At 40.7% G+C, this 26,925-nt stretch overlaps 1 protein-coding gene across 1 annotated transcript in view; it reads right to left on the bottom strand.

Moving 5' to 3' along the window:
- Window positions 1-265: 265 nt before the first annotated feature.
- vegfc (vascular endothelial growth factor c) overlaps window positions 266-26,925 on the bottom strand; it is a gene marked incomplete at both ends in the record, with an annotated part of 98,308 nt that continues 71,648 nt past the window's right edge. The window contains 3 exons of the mRNA XM_083922888.1: window positions 266-374; window positions 9,516-9,840; window positions 20,236-20,378. Coding sequence (XP_083779014.1) covers window positions 266-374; window positions 9,516-9,840; window positions 20,236-20,378 — 577 coding nt within the window. The remainder of the gene's footprint in view (window positions 375-9,515; window positions 9,841-20,235; window positions 20,379-26,925) is intronic.

Raw genomic sequence — 26,925 nt, 5'->3', positions numbered from 1 at the left:
CTTTTCTGGGCTCAGGTCAGTCGCTCTCCCATTAAAACGTCCTCATTAGCCGAGTCAGTGCATTTCCCACTTTCAAATCACCAGAGCTTCCCATATCTGGACTCCAATCACTAAGGTTTCCCCAAGTTCATCAGGGGCCGCACACTTAGCTGCCATCACAGTTGAAGGGGATACTCATGACCAGCAGCAGGATGGGGGATAAATTCTACTTGTTAAGTTTGTTATCTGCTCATCAGCATCTTGTTAGAGTGTTATTGGCCGGCAGTTAGTCCAGTCGTCTCCAGTGTGATGGTATGCAGCGACAAACTTCCTCGCTGAAGGAGAAACCTGGTTCACACCTTCGCCTCCTTATGTCGCAGGGAGGCCTGAGGCAACTGCAAAGGAAAATAAAAAAAACAGGATTCAGGCTCAAATCTAATACCAGGACTGGTCAGGCTAGGGAAAAAGAAAACAGGTAAAACTTATTTGGCAGAGTTTGGCAGAAAAATATGAACAAATATTTTTCATAAAAATGTAACCATTTAACCTTTGATTGGTAATTTCGCCCGCTAAAACCCCTATTTCATATAGCTCTACACATAAAATGGGTGTTTCTTGTGTGTTTCTGTGTGGGATAAATGTTGCCTGATCACATTAGAAGACTGTATGAGCTCCTTCACACATTACCATGCACATTACACTGAATTTAGTGGAACCTGGCAGCCCAGTCTGGAAGCATGTGTTGTCAAAGGAGCCTGCCTGACTGCGCTCACTCAGGCTCTGCCCTACGTTCCGACACTGGATTAAACTGAACACTTACGATGCAACTTTTATTATCTGTGGTTTGTTGGTGGCGCGGAAGTACATGAATACATTTGATAATAACCCTACTTTATCTGAAGATATTACAAAACCTACCGCCATTGGGCGAAGCAAAGTACGCCCATTGGCACATTGTGCGCATGCAAGTTGAAAACATTAATACATTAGAAGGAGGCGGGGGACCCTTGCGTTATAACAGCAAAAACTACATTACAGCCCTACACAACTTAAAGGGCTGCCTGGCTCTGGGTTGTCCTCTGGAGAGGGTAGACAGGCTTAGTAAATTTAGCAGGCTGCTGCCCTGCTTTAGATAGTTCTTGGTTAACAATTACACAGTATTACATGAGAGGGTATGCTTTACCATGCTTTGCTGAGGTCCATAAGCATCACTGTCGTGACAGCAATCACGATAAAGCATACCCTCAAGTGTAATATTGCGATCATAGACACATGATACCAACAAAATAAAAAATATGAATAAAATGGATTCATATTGTGGGGCAATTCACACTCAAAATAACACACTTTTTGGTAGTTTTATCTCAGTTTCCATGGAAACGTGACAAACTGGTATCAGTTGAATTTTAGCTTTGTAGAGATCGTAACTGAATAAAGTCCACACATATAAACATATAGACACAAAACTGCTTTGCCAGCTCGATCTTAAAATAAAAAAATAAGACTAATGAATCACTTTCTAATTGGGATAGCCAGGAATAATGGTCTATTTTATCGGACCATTATTTAATAACGTTTGAATCCGTATTACAGGACTACTCACCTCTGGGCAAAAGTTTCTACACTAGATGTTTATCTGATAGTGCTGTCACTAAATTTAAGGAATCGATTCCATCTGCATTTAAATTAATGCCTATCCTAATATTCAAGATTCCTGTACTAAGGTTAGTTTCTCTGAAATTGATCACCTTGTTGACAGTGTTGCAGGCTCACTACAAACAACACTTGACTCTGTTGCTCCTTTAAAAAAGAAGATAATGAAACATAGGAAGTTAGCTCCATGGTATAACTCACAAACCCGTGAATTAAAACAAGTATCGCGGAAATTGGAAAGTAAATGGCTTTCCACTAAATTGGAAGAATCTCGCTTAGTTTGGCAAGAAAGTTTAAAAACATATAGGAAGGCCCTCCGTAATGCCAGAGCAGCCTATTACTCATCTTTAATAGAGGAGAATAAGAACAATTCTAGATTTCTTTTCAGCCCTGTAGCCAGGCTGACAGAGAGCCACAGCTCTATTGAGCCATGTATTCCTGTAACCCTCAGTAGTAATGACTTCATGACCTTCTTTAATGACAAAATTATAACTATCAGAGACAAAATCAACCAATCACCAATTTTTCTGCAAACCAAGGAACCTTAGAAACAACTGTACAATTCTTCCATATTCTTGGACTGCTTTTCTACAGTTGACCTTAACAAATTAACCTCTACTATTTCAGCATAAAAGCCTTCTACTTGTCTCCTAGACTCTATTCCAACTAGGTTACTTAAAGAAGTGTCACCTTTAGTTAGCACTCCTGTACTAGATATGATTAACATGTCTTTATCAGCAGGTTATGTACCACAGTCTTTTCGAATAGCTGTAATTATAACCTCTTCTTAAAAAGCCCAGTCTTGATCCTGAGGTACTAGCCAACTATAGACCTATATCCAACCTTCCTTTTCCTCTAAAATCCTCAAGAAATTAGTCGCCAGTCCGCTGTGTGACTTCTTACATAATAATGAGTTATTTGAGGACTTCCAGTCAGGATTTAGGATGAATCATAGCACTGAGACAGCACTGGTGAAAATTACTCACCACCTTCTAATAGCTCCACACAAAGGACTTGTCTCTGTACTTGTTTTACTAGATCTTAGTGCTACCTTCAACACTATTGACCATCACATCCTGCTACAGAGACTGGAGCATCTAATATGCATTAAAGGAACCGTATTAAGCTGGATTAAGTCTTATTTATCTGATAGATCTCAGTTTGTACATGTTAACAACAAATCCTCCATACACACTAAAGTCAGTCACGGAGCCCCACAGGGTTCTGTCCTTGGACCAATTCTATTCACCTTATATATGCTTTTCTTAGGAAATATTATAAGGAAGCACTCCATACATTTTCATTGTTATGCTGATGATACACAATTGTATTTGTCGATCAAACCAGAAGAAACCGATCAGTTAGATAAACTTCAAATGTGCTTTAGAGAGCACCAGTTGTCCTCAGCACCATAGTAAGGAATCTGGGTGTTATTTTTGAGGACTGCATATTTTCACCTTAGTAATATTGCGTAAATTTGGAACATTGTGTCTCAGAAAGAAGCAGAAAATGAGTCCATGCATTTGTTACTTCTAGGCTGGACTACTGCAACTCCTTATTAGCAGGCTGCTCCAATAAGTCTGTTAAGAGTCTCCAGTTGGTCCAAAATGCTGCAGCTTGTGTACTTACCAAAACAAATGGAAGAGAACATATTTCTCCTGTATTAGCTTCTTTGCACTGGCTACCTGTAAAATCTAGAAAATAATTTAAAATTCCTCTCCTTACCTACAAAGCTCTGATTGGTCAGGCTCAGTCGTCTCTTTAAGAGCTCATAGTACCGTATTACCCGACTAGATCGCTGTGCTCTGAGAATGCAGGGCTACTTGTCATTCCTAGAGTCTCCAAAAAGTATGGGGGGCAGAGCCTTCAGCTACCAAGCTCCTCTCCTGTGGAACCGACTCCCAAGTGTTATTCTGGAGGCAGACACTGCCCCCATATTTAAGAGTAAACTTAAAACTTTCCTCTATGATAAAGCTTACAGCTAGGGCTTACGAGCCCTTAGCTATGTTGTCATACATAATGATGCTGCTATAGGCCCAGTCTGCCTAGCAATACTCCTATTGCTGATACTCTGAGCCTTATCCTGTCTGTCTGTATCATTCATGTCTCATCAATACATTTAACTAATTCAACTCCATGTTTGCCACCATGATTATTATCTGTCTTTGTGTCTTTGTCTCTCTCTGTCCATCTGTCTGTCTTTTCTCTCTTTCTCTGTTCTTTTCTTCCTCCCCAACTGGTCAAGACAGATGTCCGTGCTCCATAGAGCTGCGTCCGTCCGACATTCCATCCTGTTATAGGGAAGGTTTTCGTTGCCACCGTACTCTATGGAGGAATTGTTGGGTCTATGTCAATCATAAATAAGTCATAGAGTGTGGTCTATATCTAGTCTGTAAAGCGTCCTGAGATAACTTTTGTTATGATTTGGCACTATTAATAAAATTGAATTGAATTGAATGGAATTGAATTGAATTGTAGTTAATTCCAAGATCAAGGGATCGCATCAATTCCTCAAGGGCCAATGGAGTACTCATTTTTCCAAATCTATTTTTTAGAACACAACGCATCTTCCTGCAGGAGTAATGATGCACAGCAACACAGTCTACCCAACACCTAAGGATTATTCTCAATCAAAACAGTCACAGCTACCCCTTAAGGATGTATATTTTCACAATCACAACTTCAACATTGTTTCCTTACAAAAACGTAATTAAATTTGTGTTTACATTCTGTTAATGATCAGTCCTGCGGTGGAGAACAGGTGCTCCTCTGGCACAGAGGTGGCAGGTATCAGCAGCTGCTGCTTTGACACAACGCTCAATTTTTTGTCCCGGTGCCTGTTGGACTTCCACCACTCCAGTGGGTTTTGCTGAGGACGAATGCATGGCTCACTGAGACCAGCTTCTAGTTAGTTGACATCTATATTTTTTAACTAGACCTCCCCGAATAAGATGTCCAGTGCCTCTGTGCTTGCGACATTGCACCTCGAACGTCACTTTCTTCCCCCTCCATATCGTCTGGGCCTTGCACAGTAAACCTGTCATGTAGGTCACACAACTTTGGGCAGAAGTAAAAGGTGCTGCACACACGGAAAAAAAACTTGATTGCCGTTGTTTACCAATCGAGTTCATCTGAAATGAGTACTACTCAAGGAATCGATCACTCACGCCCATCTCTAATTTATAAATTAATTCTGCAATGTTAATGTTCATACTCTGGTTTGATCTTGGTCCATTATTCTTGCAATCTTTTCCCACAGTTCAATAACTGTAGTGGGTTTGTTGCCAAGGATTTTCCAGAGATTCTCTATGAGGTTTGGATCTGGACTCTGGCCATTTCCTTGTTTCAATATTCTTAGCTTCAAGGAACTGCTTAACCTGTTTTGCAGTGTGACAGGGGACATTGTCTTGAATGAAAATTGCAGCTGATTGGAGACATTTGCAGTGAAGGTATTGCATGTTGGTGAAGGAGGTTCAGATAAACATTTGCATTCACCCTGCCATGTAGCTGTACAAGAGGACCAACTCCTGCTGCAGAAAACAACCCCCAAACCATGACATGACAATGCTAAAGTTCAATTTTTTTAGGTCTGATGGGAAACATTATGTTCTGGGTCAAACTGGGGACTGAACCCAAAGTGTGTAAAGAAGTCACTTAAATTTGGAGGAGGACGTGTCAGAGACCAGATCTAAACCCCATAGAGAAGCTCTGGAAAATCCTCAGCAACAAAGTAATGTCTAAGAAACGCACTACAGTTACTGAACCGTGGAAGACACTGAAGAAGAATGGACCAAGATCAAACCAGAGGAGTGTGAGAAACTAGTGATTTCCTGTGGGCGCAGATGCGCTGAAGTCATTCAAAGCTGTGGCCTCTACACTTCCTGTTCATTTTTGAATCCTATAGAAGAAAACATTGTTGATATCTTCTCTTCTGACACAATGGTTACTGTTTCTCTTTTTTTCACAAAATAAAGGTTTTTGTTGAAGTGCCTTGGTTATCTAAAAAAACATGCTAGTACAGCAGTGGTATAGCCCCAGAGGATATTCTATCAGATTATGGACCGTAAAAAATAACAATATTTCAGAATAAATCAAGTATTAATAATTTGTTCTCTAATTTTGAATTCCAGTGTATCTACGTACTTAATTAATGGACACTTACTGTGTAGTTTGCATCCATAATCTTCTGTTTCCCAGGAGCCTGCAGTTTGTCAGTACAGCCAAACACTGTTTCAAATGTTTGAGAACCACTGCTATCTTACAAATACAAACACTAACTACGGTACTTTCTTGTGTGTTCTAAAGGTCAAAGGTTACAACCAAAGTTTAGATTTCATAGCAGTAAATATGAAAGCTTTCAGAGCTACTATGTGATTTAAAGTGCATGCCTGAAGCACCAGAGAAGGATGTCAAACTGTTTTACAGTTTCACTTCTCATGTACTTATTGTTCTTTGGTATCACAAGACAGTGTTTCTGAGTATTTCTATCCTAACAAGATTAAAATTAAGTTAAATTAAGTAATTGGATTAAATTTTCTGGAAATATAAATTGTCAAGTGAATGTAATGTCAATATTGGCAACAAAATAACAGCTTGAAGCCCACAAACATTAGTATTGGCCTTCTAAAGCCCATATCTGGTTAACCCCAGCCCAGAGTCAAGGCCTACCATCAAATGATTACACAAGGATTTCCAAGGACTTCCAAAGAACACATTGGAGGGATAGAGTCCTGTTTCATTTCATCAACACGACAAAGATTCTGGGACTGGCGTGAAATCGCCCCCGCTTTTCTGGTTGCACAGGGTGTCACAGTATATTTAGTCATGGTTACTTAAAGAGATCTATGATCCTAGGATGAAATACACAGAATTGTTCGAATAGACACCCACTCTCTTTTAAACATACAAACTCAGAGCCACATAGTGCCATATCCCAGACACTAGATTCCTACCACTATGTTATACTCATAAATCACTCTCAAACAAGGTCACTAAGGGTCAAGACTGGACGGGATGGATGGATGTGTGTGTATGTGTGTGTGTGTGTGTGTGTGTGTGTGTGTGTGTGTGTGTGTGTGTGTGTGTGTGTGTGTGTGTTCCCTCTGTGCAGGGAGAGGAAATGGTTAAGTGACAGCTATGAGAAGTCATTAGCACACTGAGGTCTTGTATTACTCACCGGGTTCACTGCAATAACCACCTACTACTGCCTTAGCAGTGCTTTCCTCCGCAACACAGCCACAAACATTGCTATTGTGTGTGTGTGTGTGTGTGTGTGTGTGTGTGTGTGTGTGTGTGTGTGTGTGTGTGTGTGTGTGTGTGTGTGTGTGTGTGTGTGTGTTTCTTGACTCTGCTCTGGGATGATGCCACCAAGAAACCACTGAAATATAACAAGAACCTTAGCTGACATATTCCTGCCATGTTTGCAGAGATAGAGTCATCATTTATGCTAATGTCAGCTCTCGAGTATGGCCTGGCTTCACTGCTTATCATTTCTAGTATAGAGGAAATAATTATTGTTTGTAGGAACATTGTTTGGGTTTCTGTAAATGAAATGGCCATGAAACTTGTGGTCAATATGTGCTGTAATACCATAATATTCCCATAGAGGCTTATAATGACCACATCATGGAAATATTATAGTTTATATCAATCTAATTGATGTACAGTATGTGCTGTCACTATCTGGGATAATACGTTATATTAGGGCTGCAGCTATCAATCTAGTATTCTACCGATTATTCCATCAATTCTACCGATTATTCCATCAATTATTTAAGTAATCGGATAACAAAATAATTTTGCAAATAAAGTATAATTTGGCAAATAAAGTATAATTTTGCGTTATTTGCTAGGTAGGTAACATTATTTTTAACATTGATGAAAAACCAAACATAGAGGCATTCACAAGGACAGTTACGCATTCTGTTTTTAACATCTGCAGTCACTATGGCAGGGCTATTTGTTAAATTTGGAATTAGTAGAAAAGGCCCCAAAGTGCAACAGCATAACAGGTAATCAAAACAAGTAGTAAAGGCCAACTAATAAGTGCAACAACCATGTCAAAAAATAATCCTTTTTAAATTAACATACCTGTTAACCAGAGGTTTTCACTCATTATTGGACTAAAATACAAGTTTGAGGCTCTTGTCCTTTACTTGAGTATTTTATTTACATGCTACTTTATTTTTCTACTCCACTACAAATCATTGGAAATATTCTACTTTGTACTCCATTGCATTTATCTGATTACTTCAGTTACTAGTTACTTTACCAATTGAGATTTTTACACATGAAACATATTAAGGGTTCATAAAATATTATATAATTCCCAACAGTATGTAGGCTTACAAGAACATATGAAACATCAGTTTATTCATCAAAAACCGGACTGACAAAAATTAACGGAACGTAAATGCAGAGTATTTTTTACAGTTCAGTGAGAAAGTGTTGTTGAAGTTAGCATGATTTTTCTTAAAATGCCTTATCAACTTATACTCTTTACACACCGATATACTGTACACTCGCTGCAGAGTAAACTCAGGCTTCACAGTTACAGAAACTGAAACTTCTCTGTCCAGTCGCTGGTAAATTTGCGGTTTTCTGTGTCAACCTTTCTTTTTTTCAGAATAAAAAAGAGACAATGCGATGGGGATTTAACCACAGATTTAACCAGACTGACTCGATTACAAGAACAACAACAGAGCAGAGCTTGGCAAGCTGTTGCCAAGAGGATTCAGAAACCCACGAAGAAGAGCGTAGTTGGAGCGTTGAGTGTTGTGGTCGCGCGCCTACAGGGAGCATGCAGGTATTTGACGCCAATGTTTGATTGCGCTGAGACAGTTGTGCTGAGATGCGAGAGAAGACAGTAGTACACATCGGCAACTACAGCCATGAATATCTTTTTCAAAAAGACTTCTACTTAAAGAGTCAGTGAATATTTCCCTCCAGGCCGCCAATTAAATAACCAAACCGAACTGAAACAGCCGCGCTCGGTGAAGTGGCGTTAACAACGGGATGCTTTCAGCTGCCATGCTGTTGTTGTACGGCAGTTCTAGTTAACAGTGGTTGGACCTATTCGGCTTTTTGTGTGTGAAATGATCCCAAACAAAAAACGGGCCATATGGAACAATGATCCCTGTGCTGAGCAGGCCGCTTAACGCGCAAGATTTTTTTTTTGTCATGTAACTCGTGTTACTAGAATAATCGTTTCAGCCCTACATTATATATGCTAATTAAAAAATAGTAATGATCTTGGCTGTCGGGGTAAATTTGATCAAATGAGTAATTATATAATTATGAATAATAATAGAAGCCTTATGCCTACAGAGGGCTGGGCGATTGGATGAATATATCAGTTATCGTGATGACATACCCTTGTTGTCTTTTGGGGCTCAGAAGAACTGCTGCTAAGCAGAAAATTAGGAGGCAACAGGGAGACAGCCTACACTCTGTTAACAGGGTTGACAACACAGTTAACAACAAGCAAACAAAAAGCTTACATCACATACGGTGATAAAACATTTAGTGTCCAGCTGATCTGCTCTTGGGCTTTTCTTCTTTGTTGTGATCGTGTCATGAGCAGAAGCGCCTGTGACGCACCAGCACTTCTCTTAAAACTTTATAGATTTTAAACCAGAAACAACTTTTTCTGAAAAGGGCACTTGATGTTCTCTCCTCATTGCAAACCAATGAGAAAAGATGTTGGCGCTCAGAAAAACACAATATGTGGACATGCAACCTTACTCTATGAAATGAATGAGTTGGTGATTGTTGAAACAGTTGAAAGAGTAACTAAGATGATATTGGTTTGGATTGATTGATGGATGGATGGATGGATGGATGGATAGACTATAGGGGGATGGACAAATTTATAGATTTATTACCTGCAAGTGGCTTGGTGAAACCTCCTTCCTTTTAGGAAACACTTGTTGGGTGACTCGTTGCATTCGCAGGAACACTTTGTTTTATTGATGGGCTGGTGCCTCGGACACGTCTTGCTACATGTGCACTGACAGGTCTCCTTATTGAAGACATGGTTCTGTGGGCAGGAGGGAGCCGGTGGGATGTCGCAAACGCACTGGCAGGTGTTGCGGTCGAGGTGTTGGTTAGGACCACAGTCTTGAGTTTGATCCCCGCGCGGACACACACACTGACACGTTTCCATGTCCAGTTCCTTATCTAGGCCACACACATCTGCTGAGAATATATCTGTAGAGAGAGATGGAGACAGATGGAGACAGAGTGTACTGATATAAACTTTTTTTAGTTTTCCTTTGCTTCAATAGGCTTTGACCTGGGGTTGTCACTATAGATGAAACCACAGCCAATTCTGAATGAAAGAAGCCTTGATGGCTGCATTGGTGAATTTACTGTTTCTCAAACCACAGCTGCCTGCAACCCGCTGTAAGACTTCACAGGGACTGTAGACCCAGCCACTAGCCCACTGTTTTGCTCCTTTTCTCTAACCGGTGTAGCATGAAATAGGTTCATCCCTATGTTCCCCGGTCTCATAAAGCCTCTGCCTTCGCTGATTTAATTCAGCATTTTGTTAGGGTCAGGGTTAGAGGGTAGTGTTAGGGTCTACATAGGCCTATTTGCCGGGGAATTCGACACTGATGGTGGAAAAATGAAAGACCAGGGAACATAAGGCCCTTTCTACGAAAAGCAGGGAACATCAGACACTTTCTTTAAAAAAAAAAAAGGTCTGGGAAACATAGGTACGCTCCCCATAAAATTAACAAGCTAACTAACATTAACTGGTGGACATTGGCTAGCTAACTAGTAAGCTTACCAATTTACTGTTTTTTACAAAACATTGGTCGAACAAAGTTGGCTCATCTGGTGATAGCAATGTGCTTTCTACACTGTGACTGTGAATCAAGCATACTGTTTTTACAGTGTTTCACAGTTTACTCATCAGCGGCTGGCTAACAGAGTCCGGTGCAGCGCTCATGTAAAGCACACCGGGTCAGACTTACATCACTGCCATCAAACTTCATGTGAACAAACAGGGCAACACAGTACGTTTGTTGTGAATACTCTTTGGTCTAGCTCTGCTAAATTCTCACTGAATTGGTACAGGAATTGGTCAGTAAATTAGTGTGTTGTTCACTATCGAGCCCATTTGACAATGTTATCTTCATCTTACCTGTTCAGCTGACTTAAGCAGTTTAGATAACCCTTTGTTATCAAAGCCTTGAAATAACCACAGACACTTGCCTCATTCATGAACTCATACAGGGAAAATACTTGGAATGGATATATGTCGTTATTTTGCCATAAAAAACATAACTTTCTGAAAACTGTGACAGTTGTTTGAGGACTCTGATAAACTATGAAACTGACACATTCCTGAAATGAACACAGGGATAACAGATGGTTCTGTTTCAATTTATTTTAGCTGAGAAACACAAAGAGAGACAGAGAGAGAGCAACGGAGGATCTGGCAAAGACTCTTCCATACACACATACTCTGAGTGAGTGTCTACAGATGACCCAACACAGATAACAGAGACACAGTTTACTGATGACAAAATGCAAGCTGTGTCTACTCCAGCATGGCAGTATGTGCTTACACAGACTTTAACAACCTGAATCTAGCATTGCACTGATTTTAGTTTTTTGGCCGATACGATAACTGATTAACATTGCTGTTATAACATTGCTGTTATAGCTGGTAACTGATATCTGCTGATTTCAATATGATCTGTATAAAAACACTTTCAGACTTTTCATCATTAGGAACGTGCTGTTCCATCTGGTTACAACGTCTTGTTGTAGCATCTTGGTTTTCATGCCCAACTCTGTCTCTCAGTCAAGAGGTGGCAACTTGAGAGTGTCTAAAATGTCAGACATTTTTTTTTCCATTAGCCACAGTCAGAGATGCTTCATTGGCTTAACACTCCATTGTTTCCTGCTAGCTGCAGAGTATGAGGCATGCAGCCCAGGCTCTTAATACCACAGCCGTCCATTACAGTCTTCATATTTTGTGCGTTGTCAAGAACTACAAGATGCACATTCTCTTTTGGTATTTTCCACTGAGCAAACATGCTGGCAGATTCACTAGATACAGCAGTCCCTACTGCTCTTGTCATTTTAAAGTTATCATCCATTCCCTGAGCAGTGGGGCTTAAAATACTCATCTGACTTGTGTCCGAGCGTCTTCAGCATGTAAATCCTGTGTTATGTCGCTGCATCACAAACTCTGTATAGACCAAAAAAAAACAACAACACACACAAACACCAGCGCCACCCTCACAGGACAACGGCAACTAGATGGAAAGAATCATCCGTTGTTAACATCAGAATGATGCCAATGTATGACATAACGACTAACATGATTGCATCGATGTTCATCCCTACCAAAATCTACTTAATAGGCTTCAATGGAACTGTTTCCACACTAAGAACATTTTCACTGCACAGTATGGAGTCTAAAGTCTCAGTCTCCTTTATACTTTTGATCAGAACTGAATTAATGAAATTAATTACTAAAAAATACATAATTCAGGATCAACACACAATCACTGCATACTGAACTTCCACCTAATTTTGTCATTCTGATTTTACATATTCCCTCTATTTCCAGCCTGTATTCCTCAAATATTCTTTCATAACAATATGATCATCCATCTTCATCTCTACCTCTTCATTCAAACACACACTGTTATGCTCACTCTGTATGTCAAGGTCATTTTAACACATGTTTTGGGGAATGCTGTCGGACTGAGGTATTTTTAAAATGACCTAATATTAAGGTCTGTTCTACTGGAGCCATGGCTTGTCAAACCTAACTGCTATTGTAAGTACTTTGATTGTCGAATGATGTGATTTCTTAAATGAAAACCGGGGACCAGGGGCCTGTTTCACAAAGCAGGTTTAGTGAAAACTCTGAGTCTGTTAACCCTGAAATGAGGGAAACTCTGAGTTTTCCGTTTCACAAAGGGAGGTAACTCAAACCAGAGACAGAGGGGTAACTCTAGCCTGTTTCACAAATGGAGGTAACTTAACCTCTCGTCAGTTACCATGGTAACATGCTCTCTGAAACTAACCTGGTCGGGACCAGGTTTTTCTCAGAAAACCTTGAGTTTCTTTCTGTCTCCGCCCTCTTTCAGCCACACACGGTGTTTCATTTCCTCATTCATTCAGTCAGCGGGCGAGTTTTGGCGAAGTATAGTTCTGCTATAGTTCCGTCTGTTTTTTCAGAAAATCACTGCAAACATCAGTCATTAGAAGTTATATTAGGTGGCGACTATTTCACTACCATGGCGTGTCCTTCTGATAACAATCCCGTGGATGAAGCTGCAGCATTACTGCGCAGATGATTATATATTCGTCGGGAGATGATTATCAGACTATTGATTATAGATGTTCTTGCATTTCCAGGCAATTCTCTGTTTGAGCGGTACCGTTTCATGTCACAGCAGATATTCTGTGTTGCGCTGCGTTTTTTTGCAAACGGGAGTTTTTGTATACAACGTATAAAAGTCATTCAGTAGGCCTACATTAAAAGTTATATTAGGTGGTGAATATTTACACTACCATGGCGTGTCATTTTGATAACGATCCCGTGAATGAAGGTGACGCATTTCGCAAAGAGAATTAAATATTCGTCGGGAGATGATTATCAGACGTCCTTAATATACTGCAGCCATAATTACAAAATGAATGAAATGGATCTTTTGAGCAAGTTGAATGTATTTGACTCAGCGTTTCTAAATATAATTCCAGCTTTTCTTGCAATTCATAGGTTCAAAAGTGTGTGCTTTTAGTTGGGTTACCGGTATATTAACTACTCCTATATAGCCTTCTGATCCAGAATATCACCTATAATGCGAGGGGGCTGAATACGCACAACACCGTTTCATGTCACAGTCCATCTCACCCCTCCTTACATTTCCAACATTAACAACCAGTCATGCTTTCATATCACAGCAGATGTTGTGTGTTGCGCTGCGTTTTTTTTGCAAATGGGAGTTTTTTATACAACATTGATATGTTGTATAAAAAACAGCCACTTACGGTAATATTTACTTTACGATGTAAAACCTGCTCAAAATGAGGCGTCACCATGAGACTGTGCAGAGGTTTCACCTGTTTGAAAAATGTTTTTATGTTTCATCTTAAGCTGCGCTTCTCCCCCGCGGGGTTGCACTTAAATGAAATAAACTAATAGGCTCCCACTCATGCAGTTCCCCCTGTGATATTACTGTGATTGCAACAGGACTACATTTAAACCTATGCACTGACCCGAGCCGCAATGTCCTCCCGCACCGTCTCCCTCTCTTTTGCTGCAGCAGCGGTGTAAACCTGCTCAAACTCCCGTATGAGCGCATTAATGTTTCCATTTCCAGTTGTAGCGTAGCCCTTCGCTTCCCCGTTGCCATGGTGACTCGTCGAATCAGGGCTCCATTGATGCTGTCTTTTTTTACTTGTGGTGCACGCGGTTGACTCCAGGTCAAACTACTCTGAGTTGATCAACCTAACGCAAATCTGCTGTTCTGGAACCGAAAACTCAGAGTTTCCTATCTCAGAGTAGATCAACTCAGAGTTCCGGGTTAAACTCAGAGTTTTTTGAACCTGCTTTGTGAAACAGGCCCCAGCACCCTTTGCACTCATCACCACTACACTATTGTCATGCTATTTACAATTTCATACTTCCATAAGTATCTGTACATAGTAGTTAAATGTTTACCTTTGTTTAGCTGTAGCTCACTATTTTTGTGCATGTACATCGAGAGCAACAAAAAGCCAGAATCAAATTCCTTGTATGTGTTCACACTAAGTTGGCAATTAAAGCTGATAATGATTCTGATTCTGATTTGCAGTTTGGCTGTCAATATATCATTAAAATATGTATTATCATCTATTCCATTTCATCTCTTTTGAATATGATAACTGTAAAGAATTTTAAAGTTGATACCCAGGAAAATACTCGATACCATTGTCGATTCTACAGGGAGAAAATTACAAAAAATGAAGGCAGAATTTTTTAAATAAAGTTTAGAACAATACAAACATCAATAACAACACTTTTTAAAAGTTGTCTTAGTGAAAAGAAAAAAGAAAATATAACTGTAGGGTGTATATTAATATGACATGACAATCTGTTCAAACTCTTGTTTCATTGTGTCGTGGAGCTCAGGGATTTGTGTGGACATTAAATGATTGCATGAAGAAGGTTAAACCTTGGATTCAGTTGGTGAATCAGTTGTTGTTAGTAGGGGTGTCCCTGACTAAAAATGTTCATAGTGGAATCTGATTGGTCTATCTTCTTGCCTATAGTTGACTAATCGTTGAATCCGTTTTTGTTTTTTTTGCTCATTAAAAACCCTCTGATCCGGGGTGGTGAGCCACAAACATGAAGCAGACAGCGGCGGGTGCACGTGAGTCCAGCGCTGCGTGGTCACGCATGTCAGGCAGAGGGTTACTGAGAGATGTGATTTCTGATTTCTGATAGGAGCATCTTATTAAAAGTGTTTGTTGTTAGAACATTGTGAATTGAATGATTTAATATTTAGAACTGTAGTTTCACTTTCACAGTTCTGTGTCAGACTGTGGGTGATTGAACGTCTATAATAAAAAACAACAAATGGACAAATATTCAAATGAAATGATGCTGATGATTAAACAGGAGCAGATTGTTGTATTTCTGACACCCAGATAGATTTAAATCCCAGCCAAGATGCACTCTGACGTTGCTGATCCTGGATAGAAGAACTTAGGGCGCACTCACACTGTTCATCCGTACTGTGCCCTGTGCATTAGGGAACTTGCCCCCCCTCCCTCGCCCCCCACGGCCCAGGCCCGTTTGTACTCAGACTACCTGCATTGATTGACGTCATCGTGATGCGTCGCTCTGTTTACAAATCTTTCCTTAGACTTCAGAGTTTTTGCGCATCTTGCCCAAATAACACAGAAAGTCAGATTCCAACACACACACACACACACACACACACACACACACACACACACACAGGGAGCTATCAATTAATATTGATAAATTGATGGATAAAGCAATAAAAGATTGATTTGAACAATTTGGTAGGGGTGGATTCAAATTAATGACTTCCTTCAGATCATTGGACGACAGGAGGAAATGTAGACACTGAGCTCATGACAGTAAATTGCTGTGAGGGGTAGGTACGACTGGATGTCCTGCTGCAAGAATAGATACCAGATCAGTTTTCTAGCATGTAGGGCGGTTTATATGGCCCTGGATCACGTTTTCTTTGCTAGAAGAGCACTTTATCATGTTTTCTGGCATATTAAGCCTCATAGAGGGCACCATAGTGACATCCAAGAGGGCACTTTTGCAGCTTTTTATGTATATTTATGTAGTTATATAGTTATATTATATAGAGGCAGTAGAAAGCCTGCTTGCTTTATCTACACAGTAAATGTCCTATTACATCTTTCGTGTATAATTTATTTTGGCCCTTACATGCTGTGTAAGTGTGTATTTGTAGCTTTGGAATCTGCTACTCTCGGGTCTCCACATTCTGCTGTTTGTCATTTGTTTACACAGAGTCCAGAGTTTAATCATCGCAAAACACACGCTGAGGAACACACACAAACACAAACACACACACACACACACACACACACACACACACACACGCACAGACACACACACACACACACACACACACACACACACACACACACACACACACACACACACACACACACACACACACTCACACACACACACACACACACACACACACACACACACACACACACACACACACACACACACACACACACACACACACACACACACACACACACTCTACAAACACATTGCAGTCATAAATATTCCTCAGTGAACACATGAACATTCTCCTGTCAGAAAGACTAACATAGAGAAAGATGGCTCTGCTAACAGTGTGTTTGTTTCAGTGTTTGGTATGTGTGTGTGCTCAGTACAGGTCTTGGGGACACATCATCATGCAGCAAAAAGCCATACTGATCATCGTTTATATTGGCAGCTACTGTATTTATTTGTACTGTAATCGATAGATGGGTCTGCAGTATTGGCCTGTCTGGCTTCACAACATTGTAAGGTGTTGCCCTTACATATGTGTCAAGCTGGTCTCAACAACCTCTCTTCAAGGAACAGTTCACCCTCAAAATAATAATTTGTATGTCAACAACTTACCCCATTACCCTGAATTGTTGAAGAAGAGAAGAAGTTTTTCTTGCATGCCTCCACAGTCAATGAAGAACAGAGGACTGAAGTAAGTAATATGCAGCCCCTTATGATTTAAATTCATTCATCATTGTTGGATTCTTTGTTCACCATGGAGGCATGGGAGTAAAACAACGTTTTCTTCAAGAAGACAAATTATCATTTTAAGGGGGAAGTATTCCTTTAACTGTACAAACTTGTTGTTATTTGCTTGTTTCAACTAATGCCAACTGTTCATGAGGCTGTGAGCACCAGAACTGGAGGATAAGGTGTATTTACATCACCTCAAACTGCAGAGCTTTAAGAAGGTGTTATCAAAAATGTGTCCAAAATAAGCGATACTGGGTTGTTGTTTTTTTTCTTTTGGTCTATCATGTTAATCACCTCAAACCTACTTTGGGTTAGGGTTGCTCTCAGGATAGACCCCCCCTATTGAATTCGCCCTGCACCAGGGTCTGGAAAAGAGCAGGTCTATTCTTCCTTTTTCCTCTCCCTTTTTTCTGGATCCAATCACCAAGCTGGCTCTTTTTACCTGGGGCCTGTTTCACAAAGCAGGTTCAAAAAACTCTGAGTCTAACCCGGAACTCTGAGTTGATCTACTCTGAGATAGGAAACTCTGAGTTTTCGGTTCCAGAACAGCAGATTTGCGTTAGGTTGATCAACTCAGAGTAGTTTGACCTGGAGTTAAGCGCGTGCACCACAAGTAAAAAAAGACAGCATCAATGGAGCCCTGATTCGACGAGTCACCATGGCAACGGGGAAGCGAAGGGCTACGCTACAACTGGAATTGGAAATATTAATGCGCTCATACGGTGAGTTTAAGCAGGTTTACACCGCTGCTGCAGCAAAAGAGAGGGAGACGTGCGGGAGAACATTGCGGCTCGGGTCAGTGCATAAGTTTAAATGTAGTCCTGTTGCAATCACAGTAATATCACAGGGGGAACTGCATGAGTGGGAGCCTATTAATTTATTTCATTTAAGTGCAACCCCGCGGGGGAGAAGCGCAGCTTAAGATGAAACATAAAAACATTTTTCAAACAGGTAAAACCTCAGCACAGTCTCATGGTGACGCCTCATTTTACATCGTAAAGTAAATATTACCGTAAGTGGCTGTTTTTTATACAACATATCAATGTTGTATAAAAAACTCCCATTTGCAAAAAAAACGCAGCGCAACACACAACATCTGCTGTGATATGAAAGCATGACTGGTTGTTAATGTTGGAAATGTAAGGAGGGGTGAGATGGACTGTGACATGAAACGGTGTTGTGCGTATTCAGCCCCCTCGCATTATAGGTGATATTCTGGATCAGAAGGCTATATAGGAGTAGTTAATATACCGGTAACCCAACTAAAAGCACACACTTTTGAACCTATGAATTGCAAGAAAAGCTGGAATTATATTTAGAAACGCTGAGTCAAATACATTCAACTTGCTCAAAAGATCCATTTCATTCATTTTGTAATTATGGCTGCAGTATATTAAGGACGTCTGATAATCATCTCCCGACGAATATTTAATTCTCTTTGCGAAATGCGTCACCTTCATTCACGGGATCGTTATCAAAATGACACGCCATGGTAGTGTAAATATTCACCACCTAATATAACTTCTAATGTAGGCCTACTGAATGACTTTTATACGTTGTATACAAAAACTCCCGTTTGCAAAAAAACGCAGCGCAACACAGAATATCTGCTGTGATATGAAACGGTACCGCTCAAACAGAGAATTGCCTGGAAATGCAAGAACATCTATAATCAATAGTCTGATAATCATCTCCCGACGAATATATAATTATCTGCGCAGTAATGCTGCAGCTTCATCCACGGGATTGTTATCAGAAGGACACGCCATGGTAGTGAAATAGTCGCCACCTAATATAACTTCTAATGACTGATATTTGCAGTGATTTTCTGAAAAAACAGACGGAACTATAGCAGAACTATACTTCGCCAAAACTCGCCCGCTGACTGAATGAATGAGGAAATGAAACACCGTGTGTGGCTGAAAGAGGGCGGAGACAGAGAGAAACTCAAGGTTTTCTGAGAAAAACCTGGTCCCGACCAGGTTAGTTTCAGAGAGCATGTTACCATGGTAACTGACCGAGAGTTTAAGTTACCTCCCTTTGTGAAACAGGCTAGAGTTACCCCTCTGTCTCTGGTTTGAGTTACCTCCCTTTGTGAAACGGAAAACTCAGAGTTTCCCTCATTTCAGGGTTAACATACTCAGAGTTTTCACTAAACCTGCTTTGTGAAACAGGCCCCAGGTTAGTTTCAGAGAGCATGTTACCATGGTAACTGACCGAGAGGTTAAGTTACCTCCCTTTGTGAAACAGGCTAGAGTTACCCCTCTGTCTCTGGTTTGAGTTACCTCCCTTTGTGAAACGGAAAACTCAGAGTTTCCCTCATTTCAGGGTTAACATACTCAGAGTTTTCACTAAACCTGCTTTGTGAAACAGGCCCCTGGAGCGCTATTGGCTGGTTAAACCCAGTGACGACAGAGAAGCATCGCAAACAGTTTTGTGTTTACAATTTACATTCAACATGGCGGCAACAAGTTCACTTTGAAAACTGAGCAGAAGGAAAGGAGGTATTTGCTTTACTGCAGACTGGTTTTGGTGAAAGTTTAATCTAACAGTTAGCCCCACTGGTGGCCAAACGAATGGAGCATGTCATCCAAAAATCGTCTGATTGGTTTGAAGGACTGTCCAATGCAACCATTTGAAGGCAACAGTTGGAGAGTAAAATTTACCTTGCTACTACTGAATAGTGTAAACTGTCACTTTTTTGTCACCGCAATGTTACATCCAGTGACCTTTTCCTTTCTCACCACATGCCTCAATAATTTCAGTTCGGTCAAAGAGATGCAACTTGTTAACTGAAAACATGGTTTGCTACACGTAAAAGCTGGCTCCCCCACCACCTTTACTTTCAGCTGTCTCGTGTATATGTTATCTTACAAGAGAATGTTGGTTAAAGATTTCCCACCTGAGAGCTCCCATTAGTTGCAGTGCAGTGAGTCGAGAGAGGTGGATTTAATGAACATAGCCAGTGCTTTGTAAACAGCAGCTTTTGTCATCTTAGCGTTTCCACATTAACTGCTATTTTCCTGTCTACATCATTAATTACATCTATTTAGGTTTCGGAAAAAATAAAGACGTATTCACAAGACCACACACATAGCTTTCATGAGCTCTGCCATCTACTTATTACCAAAGTCTTGACTGTGTTGGCAGCTATTAGACCTGTACTGTATACTTATCAGCAGCTACAAATGTTGATTTTTTTCCCCCCTTTTTGTTATTGACTACTGCAGGAAAAATAAGCAAGCCTAATTTCCTCTACATTGTTTTCTCAAAAAAGGACCAGAGATACAACATAAATGTGGTTGTGTGCAAACACTCACCAAGGTGCTGCTGTGAGGGCCTTGGAGGGGGCAGAGGTGGAGGTGGGGGGTTGTGGTGCGCACTGGAGGTCATGATGACACAACGACACTCCCTGCTGCTCCAAGACCTACCAGAAGGACACGTCCTGTTTGCTATTGGACACCTTCAACAGAGAGACAGGGAAAGATTTAAAATAGACACAATGTTCTTGCTTGTATATATACACATGTATACAATGTAAAATCACACATCATTCACACTTTGGTTCATCAGACCCTATATGTAGATAATGCACTATATTATAGATACTGCAAATGCTGAATCACAAGCTTTCAGTACTTCACACCTGCATATTGCTATATACACAAAATATATTGGTCCCTCATTGGTTCTTTCACTGAATGACTTCATGAATTGAGGTGCTATATTGCACATTATAAGCCCTTGTATGGTTCTTTAGAGGTTCACAAATGGTTATTTTTCCTTTAAACTAAACTGAACTAAACTAAGGTGAAGAACCACTAGAGAACCTGTTAAGCCCCTGTATGTTTCCTTAGAGGTACTCTACTGGTTCAGCTTAGTTTAGTTTAGGCCTTCTGGAAAAGGGATAAAAACATTACATCAAAATAACACATATGCCCATACAGTATAAACACACATATGAAATGAATATTTCAACTGGAGACCACCTAATCACATCAGTGTATTAAAATGCATTTGATCAGAGCAAAGTAGTATAGGCCTACTACACGAGAATACATAATACTCTGTGTGCCTGGCGCTGCTACAGTGGTGCACGATGTTGGTGTGTGACAGGGTTGCCCCGAGTATATTATTATTAGCCTCCTCAAGACCCATGCCAAGTCCCTGTGTCTTGGTGCTACCTGCAGATTAAGGTGAAGGGAGTCAACCCCCGAAGCAAATAACTCCTTCAGCAGAGGCTCACTGCACCGATCTTTAAGGTGGACCGGCTATCCTCAATTAAGCCTCTCCTCCGGGTTTTGCTCACCACCACCACCAACCCCCCAGCTTAAGATGCCGGGACTAACTAATGTTGCAATAAAACATGTTCACGTTTTGTAACATTAGCTATGTTAACATTTACCGTTACTTGACAAGTGTTAGCTAGCTTGTTAAGTTAGAAGTTAGGCATTAGGTAACGTTAGTGTTAGCTAAGTCCAGCTTATAGCAATGTGTATAGGACTTCATTGATGCTGAAAATGTAAAAAATAGCAAGAAAGTCGTGCAAGTTAGAGCAGTAAAGTTAGTACGTTAGGCTTAAACATTACAGTCGATGGGCTTTTAACATTTTAACACTCAAGAGAGAGAGACCAGACCACCGCTAAGGACATTAGGGTTAGGGATGGTGTTCCACTACTGTAAGGGCGCACTCACACTGTCCATCTGTACCATGCTCCGTGCTTTAGGGTACTCGTCCCCCCCTCCCTCTCCCCCCGCGGCCCAGGCCCATTTGTACTCACACTACCTGGGCCTCGGCGCGAATGCTTCTTGCCTGTCTATACGTCATCACACCGTAACACGTTACACGCATTGATTGACGTCATCGCGATGCGCCTCTTTGTTTACAAATCTTTCCATAGACCTCTTAGACCTTTTTGTGCGTCTTGTCAGACTGTTTTTGAATATTTTCATCCGACCAAATCTGCAGTAAACACTCCACCTCCGCATCACACCAGCGTGAACCTTTCGCTGCCATTGTTTTAAATGTCCGCACATGGTCCAACCTTCTTTTTTCTATGTCCGAAAGGCGCATATAAAATGTCGTCAGAATCGCCGTAGGCCTCTTGCTCGTACATGTGCGCACGCTCATGCTCATACATGTGCAAACGTGCCTAGGCGCGGTACGGTTGCACGCCCTAACTTTATGTGTATGCCAAAAGATATAATGAGGGCAAAGAAAGAAAGCATGCCTTTATAAGTCCTGCAGGGAGAAATTCACATTTTACTCTTTTGTTGTCAAAACACACACACAGGCGCACGCTCATGCTCATATATACTGTATAAGTCCCACAAGGGGAAATTCACATTTTACTCTTTTGTTTCCAAAACACACACACAGGTGGACGCTCATGCTCATATATACTGTATGAACACGTGCAATTTTTTAGGTTCGGTGCCTTGCTCAAGGGCACCTTGGCAGTGCCCAGGGGGTGAAAATGGCACCTCTCCGGCCACCAATCCTCCCTCCTCTCTTGGAGTAGAATGAGTTAGCCCGCTACACTGGGCTTACCTACACATAAAACGGGTTGCTGTAGACCAGCATCTCCCATTTTCTGTGAGTAAAATTACTACCTTTGTCAATTAGGACTTCCATATTTAAATATAATTTGAATATTAAAAAAATATATAATATTCGAACGAATATTAGGCAGCCCTTAATATTCGAACCTGTTATGGACAATATCTTTTGTAAATGTATTCGCTCCTAAACCTTGTTTTCAATTCAGATTCCAAGACTTTTTCACGCCTGGCGATTTTGTGAATCACAAGCTCATTAGCAAGGCTATTATTGGCCATCTGAGCTCCTGTAGATGACGCTGACATCAGCCAGGAACAATCAGGAATTGGGGTATTTCACTTAGCATTGAAAAACTGGTGCCAATTATCTGGGCAACATTCTCTAACAGCAGTCAAGTTGTGAATTTGTTGTAATGTAACATTAATAAACAGGAGATGACTTACTCTGTGCTCCAACATCACATGAATAATACCAGGCTAACTATCTTTAATTGGTTGTTGCGTTAAATCTTACCCAGATACAATAGTGCTATTTTCTGAGTGGCTGTTGTTGTTCTATAGTTAGAGCAGTGCTGCTGCATCTCAACCAGAGACTTTATGGGAGCTGTAACATATTATACATTGTTTTTCCGCGTGAGTGGGTGACCAAAGGCCGACAAGAGTGACTGTCAGATATTTGGTTGAAATATTATTAATAAGTATTCAAATATATTCAAATATTAATATTAATAACGGATTAACTTTGAATATGATTTTTGGGCAAAAGTCACAGCCCTATTGTCAATGGAGTCTGGTGGTATTTTTAAAAGGGCTGTTCACTGTCTATAGCGCACACTTAAACGGATACTGATTTTTTTTGGAGGTGGGCCTTTTTTGAATGGCTAAAATATGTGTAGCTACTGGACCCAAGCAAAGCAGTACATTCTAATGTGTTTTTTCTTTCTCTCCCTCTCTTAAATGTTATGACAGACTTCCCATCCTGGACTTAAGCTTCGCAAATAGATATTAGCTTGGAATCTCTCAGGTCATTTTCAATTTCCTAGGAGCGTTATGCAGACCAAGATGTCAGACATACAGTACAACCAGTCACAGCAACAGAATGACATAGCTACTACTACACAGTGCTACATGCAAGTAATGCATGCATGTGTGCATGCAAGTTCGGGCAATGCCTGGTCTGCTTTGGAGCAGGAAAAAAATGGTGGCTGGGTCACAAAGGTTCTCAAATTACACAGTGCAGTTTATAAAACATTTCAGGTGAGAAATAGACAATACAGTAACGAAATCTTGATTCATATTTGATCAGTACTGCCTAGTTTGACAGTTTCATCTAACGTGGAATGAACACTGGACTCCCACCAGTTATGTTAGTAACTATGAGGCTCCTCTGTCAGTCATCATTTTAAATCTGCCCTACATGAGATAAACGGTTGTGATTTCCTTCCCCAGGATCTGGTTGGTTGGGATTCTGTCTAAATGGGAGAGGGGTCAGGCGTAGTTGCCAGGGAGAATCAAAAATTAACTCTGAAGATTTGTCTGGTTTCCAAGCTAGACCACAGCGTAAGTTTTTGAAAACTCCTGCTGTAGATGACCTCTCCTGGAGCGATGAGTGAAGCTATACGAGGATTGCAAACAAACATCCAGGCAGTAAGAAGCTTCTCCAACAATTTACCAATAATTACCTTTTAGGTTGAACTTGCAAAGAGCTCCAGTAGACACAGAGCAACAGTATCACTCATTAAGCCTGTGAATGTTCTCACTTGTCCAGGTCATTGTTGTCCCCAAAGCAATTTCAGTCAAAAGCAACTGGACTTGGTTGTTTGTCATCCAAGGGGCTTCATCAGTTCATGTACACATCTGACCAGGCTGGGACTGGTCCAACTAACTGGTGTGGAGATCCAGATATTTAACCTGTCACAAGACCAACTTCCCACCAACGACTGTCAGTCTAACGACGGTCGCACTTGGAGCACAAAGGGTTCCAGTGAGCACAAAGGGTTCCAGTGACATCATCAACCTTGTGAAAGGTTAAATACCTGGATCTCCACACCAGTTAGTTGGACCAGTCCCATCCTGGTCAGTTGCGTACATGAACTGACAAATAACCAAGTCCAGTTGCTTTTGACTGAAATTGCTTTCGGGAGTATCACTCATTGATTCTATCCATATTTATTACTTATTTAATGCCCAGAACTCGCATTGCGTGTTTGTCTACTGTGCTCATAACTGTCATCTATCATTTTAGGGTTAGTTATTGTCCAAAACCACTGTTATGTTATTCTTCAATAATTGCGACAGCAAAGGTCCAATTTCTCCTAGTTTCTCCAATGAATCCAGATCTCATTCGAGGTATTCATTTAACATGATCTTCAAAATGTTTATAGTACGTGTAAATAACACCAATATCAACCATATAAGCCATCATCTCTTTCTATCTGATCTTCAGGAGTTGCCTGGCTCAGAAACTGGGCACTTAATTGGTTCAAGAAATGGGATTCCTCAGATCTGTATGCGTGTGACCAAACTACTGCCCATGATAAGAGATTCGATGGAGTGTAGACAAATAAACACCTCCATCAAAGAAATATTTCTTGGGTCAGCTTCAATCGGATGGTCAGAAGGGAGAGGAAAGTATCAGAGGATTATCTTTGGTGAGATGTCTCTGGGATTTCTACTGCCTCATGTTACTGTATTTGCAATCAGAACTGCTTACATACAGCCGCAGCAACCTTTCTAATGCTGCATTTATCCAGCTTTAAAAATGTATACAATACTTTGTATTGTGACAAAGCAGCAGAACCAAATAAATAGATTATAGAATGTGTTTTTTTGCCAAACATTTCTGCTTGAAGGGCAACAATAGGATATGAATATGGTAAACATTATAGCAAACATCAGCATGTTAACATCAACTGTCTTTAGCATTTAGCTCACAGCACCGCTAACAGCCTCAAAGAGCCACTAGCATGCTACTCTGGTTTCAATTTATGAGCTTATAGCATGTTAATCAGACTTCTTTACAACCAGTGGTGACTTTCAGTCAGTGTGATGTTGTTAGAACACAACAAAAAGGAAAATGTGGTGGTCGAAGTTATGGAAAGGTATACACTGAAGGTCAGGGTTTATTCCTCATGTCTAAGCTCCTAGGGTGGTGACAATACTAGAATTTCAAAGTCAATGCGGATACCCAGGAAAATACCTGATACTCAATACCGTTCATGATACTATGGGGAGAAAATGACAAAAATAATTGGTGGTTAGAAGATTATGAAAAATGAAGATTAGAAATATACAAACATCAATAACAACACTTTTAAAAAGTAGTCTGTCGTAGTGAAAAGAAAAAAGAAAACACAACTGTAGGATGTATATACTGTAAACATGACAAATATATTCAAACACTCTTGTTTGTTTTCTTGTGTTGTAGAGCTAGGGGGTTTCTGTGGACATTAAATGATTCCATGAAGGAGGTAATACCTTGGGTTCAGTTGGTGAATCAGTTTTTCAGGTTTCTCCACAGTGTAAACAGGGATCTGCTCCATCCTAATGTATTCAGCTACAGTCCTGTTTATCTGCTGTGTTTATGCTGACTTGGCTCCATATTATCGTTGCAGCACTAGTTTTTCAACCTTCATAATATATTACCAAGACCCTTGTGATGGTACATCAACTTGCAATAAGTTTAATGACACATCTGTTGTATCCTGATAGAGTCTGTACCACTGTCTCTGGCACAATACAACTTGGGATTTCGGGTTGACACCTGTGCACAAAACAACAATGAAAAAACACTGCTTTACGGCATACGTCACCCCCTCCATTCCATCCAATTCGGATGCCAGAGCCCAGCTGTCTAGCGTGGCGCGTGTATGCCCGTCTGTTGGCTGGTACGTCGTGTGTGTAGACTGTGTATGCTGGTTTGATGTCATGGCCGAAAAATTAAACTAAACCGAAGAAAGCAAAGGTTTTGTAGGAGGAGAACAAGAAAAGAAAAAGGGATAGTGACAGACTCCGAGGGCGGACGAGGATCAGTATTGGCCCAGCGTTCAGTTGCTGGTGTGAGCTAAAGGAGGAAGAGGGATTCACCGCTGATGGCGACTTGGCTGTATTACTGTTGGACGACTACTTTGAAGACACTAGCGAAAAAAAATACTGTTTCCCAACTATGGGGGGGAGCCAGAGAGCAAATCTCACATGTTGTTGCTTTAAATAGAGTTGGTATAGCAGCTGCCACTGTTTCTGTCTCGTTGCTGGTTGACTTTTCAGACACATTGTTGTGTCATCCTGTTAAAACCCTATTTCTCTAGTCAGTGCGTTTAAAGTTTAAAAACCAAATTATAATCAGGTTAAGGGCATACTCCACCATGTAAACATCATACCTCGGGTAAAATTGGGGTTCTCATCCCCCTGTTAACAGACCTAGAGAACTCATGTAAACAGCGTTCTCGGAT

The sequence above is a fragment of the Echiichthys vipera genome (assembly GCF_963691815.1).
Source record: "Echiichthys vipera genome assembly, chromosome: 2".
NCBI lineage: Eukaryota > Metazoa > Chordata > Actinopteri > Perciformes > Trachinidae > Echiichthys > Echiichthys vipera.
Note: the sequence above shows the minus strand (reverse complement) of the source record. Positions and strands in the feature narration are given on the sequence as shown.